General features: G+C 37.9%; 1 protein-coding gene across 1 annotated transcript in view; it reads left to right on the top strand.

Annotated features, from left to right (window-relative positions):
• The first annotated feature begins 11,779 nt into the window (after positions 1–11,779).
• LOC147170673 (calsyntenin-2-like) overlaps positions 11,780–20,622 on the top strand; it is a 206,819-nt gene continuing 197,976 nt past the window's right edge. The window contains exon 1 of the mRNA XM_086081054.1: positions 11,780–12,144. Coding sequence (XP_085937180.1) covers positions 12,081–12,144 — 64 coding nt within the window. The 5' untranslated portion in view covers positions 11,780–12,080. The remainder of the gene's footprint in view (positions 12,145–20,622) is intronic.

The raw sequence follows: 20,622 nt of genomic DNA, 5'->3' as shown, positions 1-20,622 counted from the left end.
ATGAGAGAATATGCAACTCGATTTTATAAAGTCTATGTCTGCTACATGCCGCAGATTTAACATTTTAGCTTGGTAAATAGTTAGATAATAAAATAATACAATGTACACTTTACTGTACCAACCTACACCACTCCAACTATATGCTGATCAATCGTTCGTTGTCCTTCTTTTAATTCATTTTTTTACTGCGTTTTTTTGTACTGTATTTTACTTAGAGCTACCAAATATATGCTGTTCAGTAGTCTGTTGCTCTTTTATATTCTTTTTATTGCATATTTGCACTTTATCTAAAGCTACTTTATATATGTTGGCAAGTCTTCCAAATGATGTACTGCACTTTGTCTAGTAACTGTTTACGAGCCGCCTTGTTGTGCACATGATGCATTTGATGCAATTTATTGCTCTTATTTTATTTGGTATTATTATTATTATTATTATTATTATTTTTCATCCATCGATTTTCTTAACCGCTTAATCCTCACAAGGTCACGGGTTGCTGGAGCCTATCCTAGCTGGCTTCAGGCAGTAGGCATGGTACACCCTGACCTTGACAGCCAATCATCATCATGGTCATCCTTTGTGAGGTTAAAGCTACTGCTGGTCATCTTTTTGCACCATGATCATGAAGCTCTGCTTTTTGTCAAAATAACAAAAACAAGTTCAGTACAGCATCTTGACAGTAAAAGTTTTGGTATTTGATCAATGAATTCCATTTGTCTGCAGTGTGAACAAGACCATGAACTAAAGCTCTAATTAGTCTGCTCCAGGGTGTTGCGCTCAGTATTACGAGTAATAACAAGAAAGCTCAACTTCATCACCATTCTCTCAGAGTATAAGAAGAGAAAGAAAGTCGAGGTTAAAACTTCAGAGAAACGGTCGATCAAGTCAAGAGAGAGAGACAGAAAGAGGTAAGTAGCCTATAGCCAACTTGAACAATGTTCCACATGACGAGAGTAATGTCAGCTTCTTATTCTATTTAGAACAGTTTTTAAACAAGTCTTAGATAGATATTCGTATTTTAGTAAAACACATTGTCAATAGAACCCTAATCACAGTGGTTTCCTCTAACCATCAACTTGTAATTAATGAACTGCCACTGTGTTTAATTGGTCTGATTCCCAAGTCTAATGCTATTCAAATTGCAGATATCTGAGTAGCACAGAGGCATAGTGCTCCAGTGTAAATGTTCTGTAGCTGTAATGGAGGAATTCTCCTCTCTCGCTAGTTCAGGATAAGTGGGGCTGTCTTCATGTCAGTGTTGGCTTAACACCACTTGAAGCCAGACTCAGAGGAGAGATAGCAGTAAACCCTCTGAGGCAGATGTGTGTTTTTCTACTTTATTTCTGTGGTTGGGATACAATTTCTCTCTTTTCGTGCATGTATGTGTGCGTTCTCTTGTGTGTGAGTGTGTGTGTGTACAAACTTCAATTCAGCCACTGGCAGTGGCCGTATGAGCTCTGCTTTGTTGATACATGGCTGTGTCCGCTGAAGGAGGTGTCTCTGCTGACAGATATCCTCTTGTATGTGTCTGGACTGCAGCGCTGCATACAGGCGAGTAGAGCGATTGTGGATCATTTTCCACTCTGGTGACAGCAGGGAATCGAGCTGATTCTATTGGATGTGCTATGGACACTCATTGTCAAAGCGCGAATCTGTACCTTGAATAATAGCACCTTGTCGCTACATGCAACGGTGAGGTAAGGGGGGGTCATCTTGGCCCGACCCTCCTGGTGAAGACTCTCTACACCCGATCGGTATATCTGACTGCTGCGGTCCTGATGATCTACTGGATGGGATTTTCTCACAGTAGTAAATCATGTACATCAGCAAACAAGTCACTGCAATCCTTGAAGAAACAAAGAAAATACGTGATTATTATTATTATTATTTTTTAGCTTGGCCTGCAACCCCAGTGCTATGTCACTGACTATGTATACATGTAGTCACTATTCAGGGTAAGGTAAAAATTCTGGTTTCTGAGACATTTGAGATAACCCGTTCAACTTTCTACGGAAATGCCGCAGAGAAATCAATGTATTAAAATTCAGCCCATTTAACGAGTGGCAACATAACAGGTCTGGCATGCATGTAAGTACTTCCTGTACCGAGATTCCTTGCGAATAGGGGATACGTAGGACACAAACCAAAGTTCCATTCAAAGGAGGCACCCCGGTCGTTTATATGGCCAAATATATAAGTTAGAAAAGAGGTAACCCACGGCTCTTATTCGATAAAGAAATAAAAAAGGAATAAGAGTACATTCGGGTTTTTGCATGTGTTTACATGACCTATCAAAACTCAAATATTGCCAATGTTCGTGTTTTGAAAGGTTTATACTTCTTACATTTTCTCACATTTCTCTCTTGTTTAATCATGCTCAATGTTTAAACCTTCATATTTTTTTTATAAAATACGTACATTACTGTAAAAAAAAATGTATGCAAAATTGCCCCCAAAAATCTGCGAAACAGCGAGGGCGCGAAAAGGGAACCGCTTTATAGCAAGGGAACACTGTAATCAACATCGAATCAATTTTCATTTTCAAGCCTAGATTCATAAAGCCATAAATTGATTATTTTAATCTCTTTTCCCCATAAAGGCAGATTTTTTTCTTGAAATTTATTGTTGTCATGAATTTAAAAGTATTTTGTTACATTTATGAAAGACCTGACATGTGAACCTTTTTCATTTATATTTACAATTATTGAATCAGAATTTAGAAAATATTTTTATCTCCTCCTTGCTGATTACAATGTTTGTGTGACACTTAAGTGATTATAACAAACGTTACTTTCATGAATAAACAAAATCATTTAACGTGTTACTGCCGCCGCAAATTGAATTTGGAATTTAATGTTTGTGAAGTTTTAATCTTGTCCTTGATATTTAAGAAAAAACTATGTTCCGTAATTAATCAATATCAGATTGGATTGAATTGAAGTGAATCGAATCGGAAAAATTGAAATCTAATCCAACAGACCTCTTGTGAATTGAAATTCAATTGATTGAGGAAATTAGAATTGAAACCCAGCCCTAGTTTATACAGTGAATGTAAATGTAGTCGCTGTGGATTCTGTTATATGCCCTAACTTTAAATCTATCCATCCATCAGAGGCGATTCTAGGATCAAAGTTCTAGGGGGGCTATAAAGACATTTAGGAGTGCTTGGGTACTACAACGGGTGTGATAGGTAGCTTGTCGTGGTTTGGGGTTACTTTCCGCTCCCAAAATTGCATGGGAAGTCAGTGAGTAAACTGAATCTAATAAAAGTTATGTAAAGGAGAAAAGGACTTGAAATATAAACATATCCGAACCCTAATTTCTTGAGAAGGGTACTCTTTTTTTTTTTGATACAACAGCTCCTCAACATACGCATTGACAGTATGCATGTTTCTGGAGTAAACCAGCTCCCCACAGTTTAGTGAGATTTAACAAAAAAATGGACCTTGAACTTTTTTTTAAATGTTCTTTTAAAACAGTAACATGTAACATATATTAACAGACATTAACTTATTACAGAATGTTTTTTTTTTTTTTGCTTTACTGTATATTGCTTGTCTGTAGTATGTTATAAAAAACATACATAACATATACATCAAAAAAGAAATCTGCTCCAATCTACAAAATAATATTATTAATACATGTACAAGTCTGTGTATGGGTGAAGTGCAGACATATAAAAAACATATTAACAAAACAATTTGACTTTACCACTAGTTTGTCTCTGCCTTTTTACAGCTCATCTTTAATACAAATACTTCAAAATGGAGCTTTTGTTTGCTGATAAACAATCTTATGTCCATGACTTACTCCATGAGGCTACTTTTACCTGTGCTGGCACTACACTACACACACGTTAAGTTTCCTTCATTAGGAAGTAGCAACATGATTGAAGAGCAAATAAGCAGACTAGTAATGAAAATGATGTGTTGGGGTTGAGTGGTAGAAAGTAAAATACTTTTCACATATCCTGGTGTATGTAAGGAACACTTAATTTCGCTACTCTAGACGGACTTACCCCGTAAATGGACTGAGGAGGACGACGCACTCTGCTCTCTGCACCGCTTGCTTGTAAGCAAAAGCAAATATACTAAATATTACTTTTAAACTCTATAGTTTATATATATGACTGTACATTTCTAGCTTATGAAAAAGAACACATAGCAAAATATATATGTATCTACTCCAAAATTTTGGGGGTGCTACTGTTCACTTTGGGGAAGTACCCCCAAAAATGGGCTAAATACGTGTCTGATTATAGCTTTAAGTTTCTAGCTTGTTAAAAAGAACACACAGTAAAAAATATATCTATATACTCCTGTTTGGGGGTGCTGAAGAACCCAAAAATGGGCTAAATACGCGTCTGCCATTCATTATTCAAACCACTTTTTCCTCACGAGGGTCACAAGCGTGCTGGAGCCTATCCCAGCTGTTTCTGGGCAGTAGGCGGGGGTACACACTCAACTAGTTGCCAGCCAATCGCAGACAACTTTAAATCTCTCCGTGAATTCGTTATGGCCAACCTTTCAATGTTAAACCCACTGCTGGTCATCTCTTCTATCCTTTCAGAGTCTGTTTTTCCACCTCACCCCTGAGAAACACGGGATCTTGATTTCAATGCACTTTCATACAGTTACACCTTGGCCAACTGCAATCGCCTGTGAGTGTCTGCCAATGGCGTGAAATCTCTCAACAGATGCTGTGCTCATTTGGCTGTGTGTGTGTCGTGAACATCCCAGAGAGTGTGGCCTTTTCAAGATATCGCAGCAGCTTCAATAAAACAAGCTGCTTTGAATTTCATGGACTGGAGCTGCATCAATCAGTAGTGGTTTATTCTGAGCATGTATTAGTGTTGACTCGGCTGGCAGTCAATGTGGCGTCCATTTCTTCAGGTTCACCGGCTCGATGAAAAGATCTGAGGGTCACTCCAAGGATTGACAACAAGGTGAATGTTTTGGTTACTGCGGGTTTAATTTGCAGATGTTCGGTGCTTTTCTTTTGAATGTCATGGGCTGTTCTGTAAAAAAAGGAGCTTTAAACCACGGATATGCCTTGTATCTGCCAATAGGGGAGGAGGGGTAGGCAGAGCCTTACCTGCACCAGGAAGAATTCGTGGTACCAATACAGAAGAACAGTATCGTAAAATTCGGATGTGTATAATCACGGGATAGCGATAATTCCTTTTAAGTGTAAAAGGCACGTTTCCAGTGTATACATTTATTTATCTACTGCATTAATCATAAATGATCCAATGAATAAGAATTACATTTAGGCTAAATAACACACGATTAAATAACTACAATATGATTGTAACAAGTAAATTGGGTGAGGGTCGCAAATAGGCAGATCGCTACGCCGCCTTTTTACGTCGCTGTATTATTCCTATGCAAACGTACGTTCGCATAGTGCATTCGTGAATACTAAACCCACTGCGCAGTGTGACGGTAAGATGACGGCACTCTGGAGAATATAAAACTATTTTCATGCCTTTCGTTTGAGGAAAAACATCATCTTTTGAAGAATGGGAGACCAACGCCTTAGCTACCAGATCCTCAGCAGAGTAGTAGTAAGTAGGGGAAAGAGAATTATTCGTACTTTTCACAAAGAATGGTGCAAAAGGAAAAATTGTGGATGTGCTTCGATTAACTGGCTGTTTCACGTTACATAATGTTTTGTATTGCTATTGCTAGTTTGATTTTGTGAGGAATTAGGCTGTTTTACAGGGAGGGACATATCCACTTTATTGCATTCTTTCCGGGCGTGCGTGCGGGTTTTATAATAATTTATGAAATTGTCTGGTTTTCGTTTTGCGGCAAATTGGTTTACCGCGACGGGCAGACACACAGTAGGCAGATGGTGGCCCAGAACTTTAGTAAAGTGGCAAAGCGTTGAGCTGCTGTACCAGAGGCAATGGGTACGAACCCCGCTCGCCCCTATAGGTAAAAACAAAACAAAAAAACTAAACTCGATTGCGGAGCTAACATGCGCTTACATTGTGTCAAGACTTCAAAAGAGTCATTTTTGTTTGTTTGTTTTATTTTCTAACCATACAGAGGAGGCATATGTTAAAATAGTTTAATGTATGGCATCTTGGAGTAAACAGTATCATTTAAGTATCTCGGTTGGGCCAAGTGTCCTCTTTTTTTGGAAATGAAAATATGCTCACCCTAGGAGACGTTGTACACTCACCTGCCGACACCCACATTTGTAATTGGTGTGTGCTTCTCAATTTACGTCTGCCTGCCTACCCAAGCCTAGAGCTCACTGCATGTCACTGAGTCTCTATATGAATGCCTCTGCTAAGGGCCACTGTCACGGCCTGCTCATCACAAACCCTAAGATCACTGAGCAAAAAAAATCCGTTTTTTTTTCATAAACGGACTAATCTAACTAATTATTCTCCCCGTATTTGAAGCGCCGTTATCGTTACTGTATGTGAAATGTGTTGCGTTACAATTCATTTATTAGTTTCAAGGCTCGAAGTAAGCTGCAAGACGTGCAGTCGTGTGTTGCTCTTTTGCGAAAATCTTGCTCTGAAATGTCATTAGAGTCACTGTTGTTGTCAGACCTCGTCACAATAAAAGTGTCATGACAGCTCAAATGTATAGTGACTTTTATTTTGGAGGTGCCGTGGGAAGCATGTCACGGCGTGACAGATGTGTCTTCCTTTTGGACCTTAGCTTAGCTCGCCTGGTAGTCATTTGTGAGTGACATTAATCAAAATAAGAGTAGAGATTTGCCGAAAAAACGGCCACCACGAGGAGCGATTTGTTGACAATTCTGTTCCACCGAGAACCAAACACGTGAAAAGTGTTGAAAGAAATATCCAGTCTTGGCAAATCACACTGACGGAGGCAATGGAGTCGAGGTCTGTCGGGAGCACCGAACTACCGGTAATTACAGTTATATAACATTTGTATGTGAATGATGCAAGCCTAGAGTTGGGCAGTTTTCTGACGTAAATAAATCAATTAACATGTTTTTAAATGTGTAGAATTATAAACTGAAGATATATCACCAAACTCTTTTAATTGAATGTGTACAAAAGTTTTTCAGAGAGATAATGTGGAAGCTTATGATTTGAGGAAATGGAGTGATGGCAATCATTTTGGCCATGATTGCATCAAGCACTGCATGTTTCATAGCGTTGTTGATATCTTTTATATGTTATTATTTTAGCCCGCAACATTCATAAAAAAATGCCTGTGAAATCCTGGAGGGACTGGCTAGGACTGTTTACAAATTACCTATAGATGACATATCACCATATATCCAGTATTTATTTTATTTTTTATTATTATTATGATTGCTTTAGTAATTGGCAGTGGTAGAACATACTGTACATCACCACTCCAAATTTAAATCTTCTTCTTCTTCTTATTATTATTATATGATATGTCATTATGGAGTGAGACATTTGTGTGACAAATATTCACAAAAATATACAAACACCCTATATTGCTGGACATATTTTTTTCCTTGTATAAACATATAATAATAATAATAATAATAATAATAATAATAATAATAATAACATAAAAAATTATTTTAGATAAAACTATTTTTTTTAAGTAGTAAAAATTGTCTTTGCCTGGTAACGAGTTATTTTTATTATAACGTAATTCAATTACTAACTCAGTTACTTTTTTAATCAAGTAATGAGTAACTATAACTAATTACTTTTTTAAAGTAATGTTCTCAACACTGCTCACCGTCGCCTGACGGTGTCAGGAGATCTGTTAAAATGTTGAAATGCACTGCTCAATGTCAACTTGAACAATAAAATATTTAATGCGGCCTGATTAAGTAAATCATTTTAATGGTCTATTTAATAACCCCATTCATAATGTGTTATCCAGGAGAATTTCAAGCAAATACTGCACTGCATTGTGTTTTTAGTGCATATCCATATTATATTTGAAACCAAACAAGTAAAAATAATATATCTACAATATATATTTGAATCATTTGCATCTTTATATTGAAAAAATAATCATAATTGAAATTGATTTAACACCAGACAGTGAGTACATTTGTGTCAATAATTTTACTTTGCTCCTCTATATTTTATTTAAGTCCATATCCATCCATCTTCTACGTACAGTATACCTCTTATTTGCACCAAGGACACAGGGCTGCTGGAGCATCTCCCTGGTGAGTACAGGCGAGAGGCTGAGTGCACACTGAACTGGTCACCAACAAATTGCAGCCAAACAACCATTCACGTTTACATTCACACAATCAACTTCATTCTAAAACATTAGAGTAGCAATTCTGAATGCTGATCTCGAGCCAATCAAACATCTTCGCTGGGAATACAATTGAGATGGTGAGCCATGAGACCCTCTCTATTTGCCAGGGGTGCAGTTTTCATTCTTTATATATGTCACGTGACAACTAACCCTAAAATGAGAGACATAAAACCCCAAACTACCATGTTTGTTAATACTAGCTCTAGTTTAAAGTTAGCCGAAAACAGAACAATGGCCTACGTACGACAAGATGGAAAAAAATAAAGTTAACTTTTTCACTTTTTTTTTTTTTTACTTTGGGCTGCTCAAAATAGCTCATTGGCGCTCATGTCAGCTCACAATGTACTATTCTTTCAGACAGGGCTCCTGACAATATAAATGAAGAAAGCTAGTACAGGTATACCACTTTTTAGTTGTGCCTTCTGTTGAAGAAGAGAATTGCAATGTGACAACTTAGCCATGTGACAACAAGCCCTGGTCTCCCCTAATGGGCTTTTAGACTTCTACTTACATCCTCTTGAAGAGCTGGGGGGCAAACACCAGGTGGATAATGTCTTTGCCTCTTTCTCCCTCTTTCCATCCAACCTCTCTCACTCCAGCCTGGGCCAGCTGTCACTGGGAGTATCCTGAGTCACTGCACTTTGTCACGCACACTTACTAGAATGTAGGGTTGGAGAGGTGCTGATAGTAAGATGTGGATGCATTGACAATGGAGTGATTACGCCATGTGTCGCCTACCGGATAAGGCCGAGACATTGAAATAGGGCGGCTGCAAAAAGAGATACGGGAAGAAAGATGGAACACATAGAAATGGTGAAAGGGGATCTTTGGGAAAGAATGAACTCTCTGTTAAGGGATGAATGAGGGGAAGAGGAAGGTGTGAAAGATGGAAGACGAGGGTTTAAAAGAACAAGTTGACTAGTGGAGCAATTTGAGCAATAAAGACCAGATGGTTATGTGACTTTGACATGTCCAGCAAACGGAAGTTGATTTAATTTCCCAGCTTTCCACTGAAGCGGGGTAAAAGGCCCACCACACACCGAGCCATGCGGCCAGAACTGACTGAACTGTCATGTCGTGTGCGGAGTTCAGCAACTGCTTCAACGAAAGACTTCCTCATTCCTGATCCTCGAGGGCCGAAGTCCTGCAGGTTTGAGATGTTTACGTCCTCCAACACAGCTGATTCTAAAGATCTTTTATGTGGAGCCTCAAAACACAACGCCAGGTCGCAGTTTATCTGTTGCAGTGCATTGGAAGACGTGTGGTGATCAATCACTTGGTGTGTGGCGAAGAGTTACCAAATGAAATTTTTGGGCCATAGTCAGTTTGGCTCAGTGTGTGACAACCCAACGTATAGCCTGATAGCCATCTTATCACATGGTACACGAGCAACCTTTCACACCTAAAGCAATTTACAGTCTCCATATAAACTCATGCACATCTTTCAACTTGGGTCTGGCAATAAGTCCGACCGAGTACCTATTGTACGTGTTCCACTGTGAGGCCCTATATATAATGCCAGACTAAATTCTAACACAAGCCTATTTTTAAGTATTCAACTCGATGCGCTGTATTTTAACCAGTCTCAAATATGTCACCACTTTCCCTGGATAAACTCGTTTATAGTATTAACATTGTGTCATCTCTCCTTAAGTAAGTAGATTTTTTTTTATTTCGACTTCAAAAGGCTTGTCTGTGTAATCTGTACTGTAAAATCAAATTTGAAATGTTTTACTGTCAACGTCTAGTGTAATAACCAAGGAATTGAACTCATTGTTCCCATAACTTAGCTGTGGAGGAGAGTTTATGCAGGTGAAATAAAATGTAGACATCTGACAATAAACTATCATCAAAGACAAAACAAACTATAGATTTCTGAGATCAGTGTCTTGAGGCACAAAACACAGCACTATGATACCTCCTGAAAGTGTAAAGAGAATGCTACTAGAATATCTCCTCCGAGATCAGTAAAGTGTAATAAATAGAATGATAATGTTGTGTTTACTATAACTCATAAATCTCTGCAAAGCACTTAAAATATGTACTATGTGCTGCAGCAGCCTACAAAACGACTCATGTAAAGTATCACCCAGTGCCTCACTAGTAGAACCTTAATGCTCTGCAGCAGTATTATAAACAAAGGTCGAACTGAACTAATTTGACCTTAAAGAAGTAGAGGGTTACTGTATGTTACTTTTGTAAGATATAAGTGCCAATATTGTGACATTTCCCAATCACCGTAGGTTGCTTGGAATACAACAATACAACAACTTTTCACACTGTGTACAAAATCTTGGTAACCATGTTTGTTATTATTATTATTTATTTATTTTTATAAGTCTATGCAGTTTTTCTTTTTGCAGTTTTTCTTTTTGCAGTTCTTCTCTTCCCCTTATGTTTGGAAAACACCACTTCCCTACCAGAACATTTCTTAAAATGTTAACTTCATGGAGAGAAAAGTAGTTGTATACGATTGGCTACTTGGGAAAGTTGAGAAATGTCATGTATTATGAATCCTTCTGGGTAAAGGTGGGGAGGCGCTGACACTCACACGCATGCATATACAAGCCCACGCACACATTTAATGTTGAAAAATGGCATTATTTATTAATGTGATTGCATATTTCAAAAAGCAATGACATGGGCTAAACATAGAGAGTGTTTTAAAAGCTCACTACATTATATAACTTGATGCTAGGTTAAATATCTGAACACAATATACAGTTTGTCAATATTAATATATTTCCTTTTTTTCTTTGACAGGCTGAGTCAATGCCTTTCAAGACAATGCTAATACAGTTTGTGGTTGTAGTTTGCAGCTCAAAATAATGCAATGCAATGCATATTATATATATATATATATATATATATATATATATATATATATATATATATATATATATATATATATATTAGTGATGCACCGAATATTCGGCCACCGGAAATTTGTTCAAATGCTAGTGCTAAATAAATATTTTATAATAATATTATAATTTTAATTAATTAGAATAAATGCATTGATGATTTTTTTCGGCGTTTCGGTTTTGGCCAAACATTTTCATTTCGGTGCATCCCAAATATATATATAGTGTAAGTTATTAATAACAAATATATATATATTGAGTTTAATGAACGCAATTAATTAAACTTAATGACCTCATAATTCATTAAACATAATTTATTAACTTGGATTAATTCAATTCAATTGTGTGTTACCACATGAAGCGATTCAATTAAGTTGGTCATCAATTTTCTTTTTAGTCTTAAATTGGTTCAACAATTCTATTTTTAGATCGTATATAGCCTAACATGTAAAGTAACATAGAATTTGGGGAGTAATAACATATGATAAAAATAGTTCAAAGTACTTTGTATTGTGTCGCCAGATGCCGCACGGATCTGTTGTATGAGCAAGATGCAATAAGCAATAAACAATACAATCGTGCCAGCAATATCAGACTGAGCGTGTGTGTGTGTATGTACGTGTACAGCGGATGGGAGGATGGTGGGAGGGTTTTTTTTTGGTTTCGTTTTTTGCAAGGAGAAAGGGAGAAAAAACACACCTCCCTCCTCCCTGTGACGTCTACACCGGTCCAGTCCCGGGCTACCGTCGGCTTCTCGTCCCGTTCCAGCAGAAAGCTCTCCACTTGCTCCCTTTCCAGCGACGCGCTCGGTGCACCCTTTTTTCCGCCTCAGCCTTGTCCCACATCGCGCTACTCGGAAGGAGTCGGGGGTGAACAACAGCAAGAGTACGGAAAGAGGAAGAAGGAGGGAAAAAGATAAATATACAAAGGAAAGAAGAAGAGGAAAGAGGTCTCCACCGTGAAGATGCTGACAGCAGCCGGCGTGTTGGCTGTGGTCGCTCTGGGATTGAGCGCGGCTCACTCCAAAGGTAGGAAATACTATTACTTGGAGTGCCAGCACACTGCATGTGAAGGGCAACATCACTGTGCTGCGTGGTGGGATGCTAACTCGATGGAGCCTATGTTGATACAGAGATGGCCTTCTGATGCAGTTAACTAATATTTGCTCGTTTTCTCTTGCCTGTTATTTCACTTCACTCCTCCTCTCTTGGTAATGAATTGTACCCAATATTGGGTAAACCTGCAAAATCGAATACAGTTTAACAACCAGGCTTTATTTTGTGACTATTATTCTTCTTCTTATTATTAAGTAGTAGTAGTAGTAATAATTCTAATATTTTGGCACTCTAAGACAAGTTCAATATGATACAGTGTAATTCAACATCACTGCAAAAATCATAATCATGTTGAATTTAATACAGGAAATCACATTCTGTCATCTTTGCAACATTGTTAATACAACACTCCATTTGAATTACAGATTGTGCAGGTGTACAATACAAAGTGTCTGTTGAGAGTACAAGGTGCTTTATAGCACTTAAGGGTATATCATTTTTATTTAGTATCATCAGCACAGTAGTTAGCTCATGATGTGTTTTTATAGGCTATTTCTTGGATTGATCTGGAGTTGCATTTGTTTTGTAGCATTCATGTTTAAAGTCAAATTCATGGTGCATTTAAAGTGGGTTTTTAATCCTCCCAGGTTTTGCATTTAATGTACCATTTATTCATAATATACAGTATATTATTGTATGTATACTCCATTCTCTTTAATTTTATTACCCAAACATGTAATTTAATGTATTGTGTTCTATGTTAGTGTGTTTGCAATTAAAACAGCGATTAGTTTATAGACAACAGCGCAGAGAACATGTATTTTTTTCTTAACAGCTGAAGCAGAAAGAAACAGTAAAACAATTTATTATGATGATTTCTGGACCCGTTGTGGCTGAATCACCAAACAGAAAGATGCTTAGATGGTGTTTAAGTTTGTGGTCCCAAAAAACAATTACAACCAAAATAACAGCTAAGCAACTCCGTTTCTTTATGCATCAATCCAGATTCTTTAGTTTACTCTTAATTAAGTCAGCATATGTCTTATGTACATAAATGAAGCACTGATGGGATTTATCAACACACTAATTCAATATACCGCTGTAATTAACTCATTAGAATTTCAAAACATGCAACTGATGCCCAAAGCCACATATATGTGATAATGACACACAGATGTCATACATATGTGCCATACTGTTGGCAGTCTCGCTTCATCGCTGAGCTAATTTTAGGTCTACCAGTGTCCCCGGTGCAGCATGTCTGCTCAATTCTCTCATGAGTTTGGCATTGTGCCGTGGGTAAATGTGGCAACAGGTTCTTGCTAATCAACTCCCTGCAGACTGAGCTTGGCTTTGGCTCAGGAGAATAACAAGGTGACACCTGTCAATTTGGTCTGGCTGTCCCGAGACACGACGAGTGTGTAACGGTGTCACCCTCGGTGCCTTGTGACACAGGTAAGAACCTCTCTGTTGGTGCTTGGCCAGCTGCAACGAAAACACACACAGGCCTTGACCTGGCCTCCATTTTAAGCTTTAACCTTGTATCTATTGAACAAGCAACTTCGGCGTGATATGTGTGTATTAGTGTTTCAATTGCGGTATGCGTACATTTATCAGGGATTGAATGACCTTGCTTGGAGGAAGGAAAATTACCTATCACTATTGGACAAAATTAATATTGTGACAGAGAACATAATAAAAAATGAGGGGGAAAATGTTAGACATGTTTGTGTTGACAAAGTATTTTGAAATATGAGCATTGTGAAAACTGGCTAAAAGCTGAAAATAACCACTAAAGTTCAAATGATCTAGGTTAGAAAACCCTGTGCCATTCATTGTTTTTTTTTTTATAGAGAGACTGTGCATGTCGTGCACAATTGTTATTTGATCTTGATTTTTTAAACAAAATTTTTGAAGATTTATTTTCTCAAAGTTATTTCATTTGACCTATTTCCCTTTTCATTTGTGTGTTTATTGTTTCCATTATAATGTATACGGATTTATTTTAGGCATCAACAAAGGATTCTGATTAAAAATATAAAAGTATTATTTTTTCTTTTAAAAGAGAAAAAAAGGAAAAAACGAGCACTCTAATAATACTGTAAAATCCTGTAAATAACACTATTTTTTTGCAAAAAAAAAGATTTGAGAGGGGTGTTATCTAAAAGTAGGCACTCCCGTCGTTAAGTCGGATCGTCGTTTATGATGTGAAGCCTTGAAAAAAATACACGGACTGACTCTGTACTGACACGAATTCACGGACGTAAAACTGCTTCTGTCGGTGCTTCATTAAGGCTTTACATCATAAAGCACTCGCCGAAAGGTGTGCATTCGTCAATGACGGGCCCACATATTGACAGAAGTGTCCACCTCTGGTATTATACAACAGGCTTAATGGACTATATGCCACAGAGGAGGCGGGACTTCCGACTTCCGGGTTTTCACCCATCAACTTTGTTTCTGTTTCCGGTTTGCGACGTGTGGGCTGCGTCCCAGTACTTGCGCTTCCGCCTTTGTGCCCCTCGGTTGCGCATTCCCGTCGACGGGTGCGAGGCTGAGAGTGTGTAGTGTCTGTCTCAGTGTCCGAAGCATTTCAGATAGCCAAGACGCCCTCCCGCCGATGAGCGGGAGCGCACGTTTGGAGGGCGAAGGGGTCGGGGTTCGAGTGTTGGAACGCGGCCAGCAGTGACCGGAAACGTCACTGATGTGTAAAACCCGGAAGTCGGAAGTCCGTGGCATCTACCCCATAAGAAAATTTTCACATTGTTTAGATCAGGGGTGGGCAAAACTGCGGGCTGGAGGGAAACCTCTAAAACCTGCAGGACTCCAGCCCTCGAGGACTCCACCCCTGCCACCGTAAATTCTGCAGAGTAAATTTGACTCTAAATTGAGTATTTGGTTCCACTCTAAATAGAGTAAACGTTAGACTTGGAAGGGAGTAAAAAAAGACACTCAAGGGTTGAGGAACGAACTCATGACCTTCAGTTTGGGAATCTGCCATTGTACCACCTGAGGTATGCCACTCCTACTGCTTGCTTATCTACAAGAGACCAAAAACATCGTTTTTGAGAGCAAAAACGAGAGTTACGAACATTCCAGCTGACACGAGCGATATACTAATACAGGAGCTGCATGTCTCCCAACCTGAAGTTGTGGGTTTGTTCATCAACCCTAAAGTGACTTTTTTTAATTAAATTTTTCATTTTACTGTCTTCCAAGTGTAAACTTTACTCTAAACTGAGTCTATTTGGTCCCACTCTAATGAGAGTAAAATGTACTCAAAATAATTTAGTGTGTGGTTTAAATGTTTAAAAGTACCTAGGCAGTAGGGGAGACCGGGGCCAGTTGTATCAAGGTTAAGTTGTCTTATTGCAATTTTCTTCTCCACCACAGGGCACAACGAAAAAGTGGAATACTAGTTTTCTTCGTATGAATGATCAGGGGTTGTGAAGAGAATAGCACATTGTGAGCTGAGATGAGTGCCAGTTATTTGTTTTGCACAACCCAAAGTAAAATATTTCAACTTCATATATTTTGAAACGATTCAATTCATGTGGACTTGTTGGAGGAGAGATTCAGGCATCTTGTCACTGCTCTGTCTTAAGCTAAATTTAAACTAGAGCTAGTATTAGCCAACATGGTAGTTTGGGGCAACTTGTCTCAGGCATGTTGTCACATACGCAAAGAATGGGCCAATGAAAAATGCACCTCTGGCAACTTGGTTTATATATGCCAGAATTGCCCTTTGAATGATGAGTTTCAAGAGTGAGGAAATTAGTTTCCCAGGTATTGTTTCATTATTTAAAAATATATTTTCCAGTTCTTGTTGGAACTACATTATGTCCACATTTCAGGACTGGTTTAAGTTTTATGATGAACCATCCATCTTGTAAAGCGCTTTGGGCACTATAGCTAAAAAAGCACTATATCAATAGCAGTCCATTGCATTCCATTCCATCTATTAACCAAAATACTTTATAAAAAAAAAATCAATGTAATCTCAAATTTCCACTTTAAGGGAAGCAAAACAGGCATTTGAGGCTGAGAGCGAAGATCTACATGCCAGCAGTTCCTAAGGACTTTAATCCAGTGCATGTTTCATAATATTTTGTTAACGTTTGCTCAATGACTATGGTACATTTTCAAGATATCCATGATAAGTAATTTTTGGGCTGTAAAAACCAAACCAAAACCAAAAACCAAAACAGGAGAACAAGGATAATTTTGGTTGCACAATCCAATGTGACATCTTATCCTATATAGTGTGACAACTTACCCGTTTGTGGGGCAACATGTCATGTTCACTCCCTCTATTTGATGGCTTATAACTCTGTACTGACACAAAATATGAAGATGACATGAATACAAAAAATATACCCAAGACTTTGGTATTTCATCTGGTACAAATTTTGTGCATATATGACGTATTGATTCCAAGAAATATATTAAAGTGTAAAAGGTGATACAACTAGCCCCAGTCTAAAAATATCCATCATCCATCCATTTTCTTAAACGCTTATCCTCGTTGTAAAAAAAATAAATAAATAAATAATAATAATAATAATAAAAAAATAATAATACAAAAAATACATAAATAAATACAATTGAATCACTGATTTGTTGCTTATTTCAAACACACCACAACTCAATATGTTTCACAGCACTGAAAGCAGTTACAAACAAGATTTGAAAGAAGAGGAAGAAAAAAAATAGCTTTAAAAAAAAAAGTTTTAAAAAATACTTTGAAAAACCATAAGTATGGTAAATTTACACTCTATTGGTATATTTTGAATCTTTATTCATTCATATTCAGTCTGATAATCAGGGTACAGTGTTATACACAAGTAGGCTACAGAGAAAAAAGTAAGGGTGACTTTGGGGGGGGGGCGTATTATACATGGATGCATGGTATTCTCAGAATTTTACAGTTGTTTTAAAAAAAATCAAGCAAAGCATTGTTTTACATGATTCTCCCTACACTATACTATAGCTGACACTGAGTTATTATAAGCCCTTGTGCTTGTAAACTGTAGGAGTCAAGCGTTAATCAAGGCCGACTCATGTTTCTTCTCCAGTCAAGGTTCAAAAACAGCAAGAAACAAGCTTCAAAAAGCTCCAAACCTAAAACCTCTAACAGTTTGTTAAATTAAAACCCAAATAGTCCTTTCATGTCATATGTGGTGAAGGATCCGCCATCGTAGCGCTAGTATGCAATGCTGTTTTCCAGATAACTTTGAACTGTTGTCATTTTCTGTTTAGCCGCCGTTTCGTTCCAGGAAAGCGTGGACGTGCAGCCCCCTTTAACCGCTGTCACCCTCGAGTCATCCTTTTAAAGTCGGCGTGTGTGTCTAAATATGTGTGTATCCACTTAGTATGTGCTTCCGAGTTGTCAGCAATCAGGGCTTAAAGCGCTAACATCCTGTGCTGTGCGTGCGAGTGTGTTTAGGTGTGTTTGGCCAAGCACATGCGGGAGAGTGACAGATTGCAGCCAACACGTTGACAGCCACCAAGTATGCAGAAAAGATCTTGGTATCAACTCAAATATTGCCCTGCAGATACATTCAGCGGCTCGAATGCTTTCACCAGGAGCGAGTGTGTTGCCGCTCAACGGGGAGAATCATCAGGCAGCCAAGCAGAAAAAGCTGCCGAATTTCTGCCAGTGGTGCCTGAAGTCACGCTTTTGTGTAATTCCGAGCAATATAAACTCTGAATTTAGATAGCTCATTATCGACACTGTGTATTTTAATTCAGCTTCCCACTGCTTCTCTTTGTTGGTGGAACATTTTTACTGCTTCATTATGTCCAGATAAAAATATGGCACATTGCGGCTGTCAGTTCTACATGTAAGAAACACCAACCAGGTTTTAACAAGCTTTAGTTTCCCACTATATAGTGGTGTTGAGGGATATCCGATTTAATTGACAGGGGTTCCATTAAATGGAATTCCAATATGGGGCTTGTGTGTGTGTGTTGTGCTTATGCAACATATGAAAAAGGGGGCAGGGATAAAAAGCAAGGCACATTCATCTTTGCTTATTGGCGACAGAACGTGCATTACAGGCTATAAATCCTCCACCAAGGCTTTGAGAGAAGATGTGGGCCAAATCCAAGCGAGGCCATTGCTGCGGTCAGGCGGGCAAGGCTCAGCAATATGGAGGAACATCACACATATTGAATAATGCTGCTTTGCTCTGCGCTTTCATGCTGCAGCCACTTTCATTTGGAGTTGCAGATGGTTGCTTTGATGGCAAAAGGCCAGCGTAACTGCGGTCCTGTAGGCCAACAATAGAGTACAAAAGTGACTATTATGGAGTAATGGTGAGCATCACAATCAAATAATTGACAACATAATTGTTGAGAATTTTTTTGATTGTGTGCAACTAATTGTTGCTTAATCAAGTCTTGATGCATCAAAGTATTTGCTACAGGGGAGACCAGGTCTTGTTGTCACATTGCAATTATCTTCTCCACCAGAGGGTGCATTTAATTTAGTGGCTGTGTTTTGACTGAGAAAACAATAAATTAATTATTATGCACAAGCCAAAGTAAAACAAAATGTTAACTTTATATATATTTTTTTACAAGTGCCTTCCAGATATTAAAAAAAAAATCCTTGGAGTTACGCATGTGAGCTTGTTAAAGGAGAGATTAAGGCATCTTGTCATACCTCAGTCATTGCTCTGTTTGAAGATAACTAAAACGAGAGCTAGTATTAGCCAACATGGTAGTTTGGGGCAACTTGTCTCAGTCTTTTGTTGTTGTTTTTTGTCACGTTACATATGCAAAGAATAAACTCCTGGCAAGTTCAAGTATGACAGAATAGTCATTTGGCTGAGGAGTCTGACGAGTGAGGAAATTGGTTCGTCAAGTTTTGTTGTTGGAAGTATTTCAGAAGTGGTGTAAGTTTCATGATGCTTTAAAAAAATCAATATAATCTTGAATTTTCACTTTAAGGAAGGAAAAAAAAAGCATTTGAGGCTGAAAGTCATGGCCTGCATTCTAGCAGTTCCTAAGGAGTTTAATTCACAACGGTTGCATCATATTTGATGTTAAAGTTTGTTCAATGGCTCTGTAAATAAATTTGAAGTCAGTGATACCTTTTTTGGGGGGCTGAATATAAATGTTCACTTTCAAGTAAAAAAAAAAAAGGGGAGAACAGGAGAGCCATTGTTTTCTTGTTTTATCAGTTGCAAAATCCAGTGTGACAACTTACCCATAATGAGACAACTGACCCAATGGTGGGGCAACATGCCACATATTTACACTTTCTAATTGATTGCTTATAACTCAGCACTGACACAAAATATAAAAATTACACGAATACAAAATATATACCTGAAAATGTGGTCTTTCATTTGGTATGCATTTTGTTTATATATGTTGTATTGATTCCAAGAATTATAAAAAGTGTCAAAAGTGTGACATCAAGCCTCGGTCTCCCCTACTAGTCATCCTCATTAGTCAGGGAATCTCGAGGGAGCAGGAGCTTATTCCGGCTGATTTTGAGTGAGTAAACCCTGGACTGGGCACAAATAGACAACCAACCATTCACACCTACGCATTATTTATCTTCGTCATTGAACCTAATATGCATGTTTTTGTGATGTGGTCAAGTCAAATGCCCATCATATGGTGTAGCACTTATTGTTTTTTCGCAAACTATAATGTCTTAAGTTGTGATGGTGTAGTAGTGGTACTTTCACCTTTACATTTAGTGCGGGCGGCGTGCATTAAGTTCCCACTCAGTGAATGTGAGAGTGAATAGAAAATGTATAGGAAAGGCAGTATAGAAAATGGATGGATGTCTTTATTCTTAGATTGTCCTTGTACTCTGTATATCAATGTTAAATACGGTGGAATTTGAAGCTATGCTCCTGCTTGATGCATAAATAAAATAAATACCTTACTTGATTAAAAAGAATACTAGAATGAAAACATGCACAAATACTGGAGCCGCCGGGGATTTGGGGTCCCTTGAAAAAAAAAAGACAATTACTCTCAGCACTGCCACTTCAATGCCACAAATTGAGTTTCTTTTTCTTTTTTTCCTTTGACTCATAAGTACTCCATTCCACAAACCACACTTAAGAACATTATGAAAGAAAACATTTAAAATCACATTTAGTCAATGCAATTTCGAAAAAACAGCCATTAAGTCAAATTAATTTCCTTTATGTCTTTCCATTTGCAACAATTATCGCTTGGAGGTAAAAGCTGTTTATTAATCTGGTAGTCCTTGTGTTAATAGAGCTTAAAGACTTTTGACTGAAGATTGTGAAGTCTGCAAACGAGACCAAGAAAACATCGAAACAAGTCTCTGGATTGTGTCAGAAAGATGTCAAGGACTTTTGTTTTTTTTAAACATAATTAATTTTTAAGGATGTCCTTGTTGCTCCTCAAGCTGTCATATGCATGCATGGAAATCTCTTAACATTAAAGCTCAGTGCCAAG

The sequence above is a fragment of the Leptonotus elevatus genome, chromosome 7 (genome assembly GCF_054856555.1).
Source record: "Leptonotus elevatus isolate MCC_2025b chromosome 7, RoL_Lele_1.0, whole genome shotgun sequence".
Classification (NCBI taxonomy): domain Eukaryota; kingdom Metazoa; phylum Chordata; class Actinopteri; order Syngnathiformes; family Syngnathidae; genus Leptonotus; species Leptonotus elevatus.
This window is presented reverse-complemented; position numbering and strand designations above follow the sequence as displayed.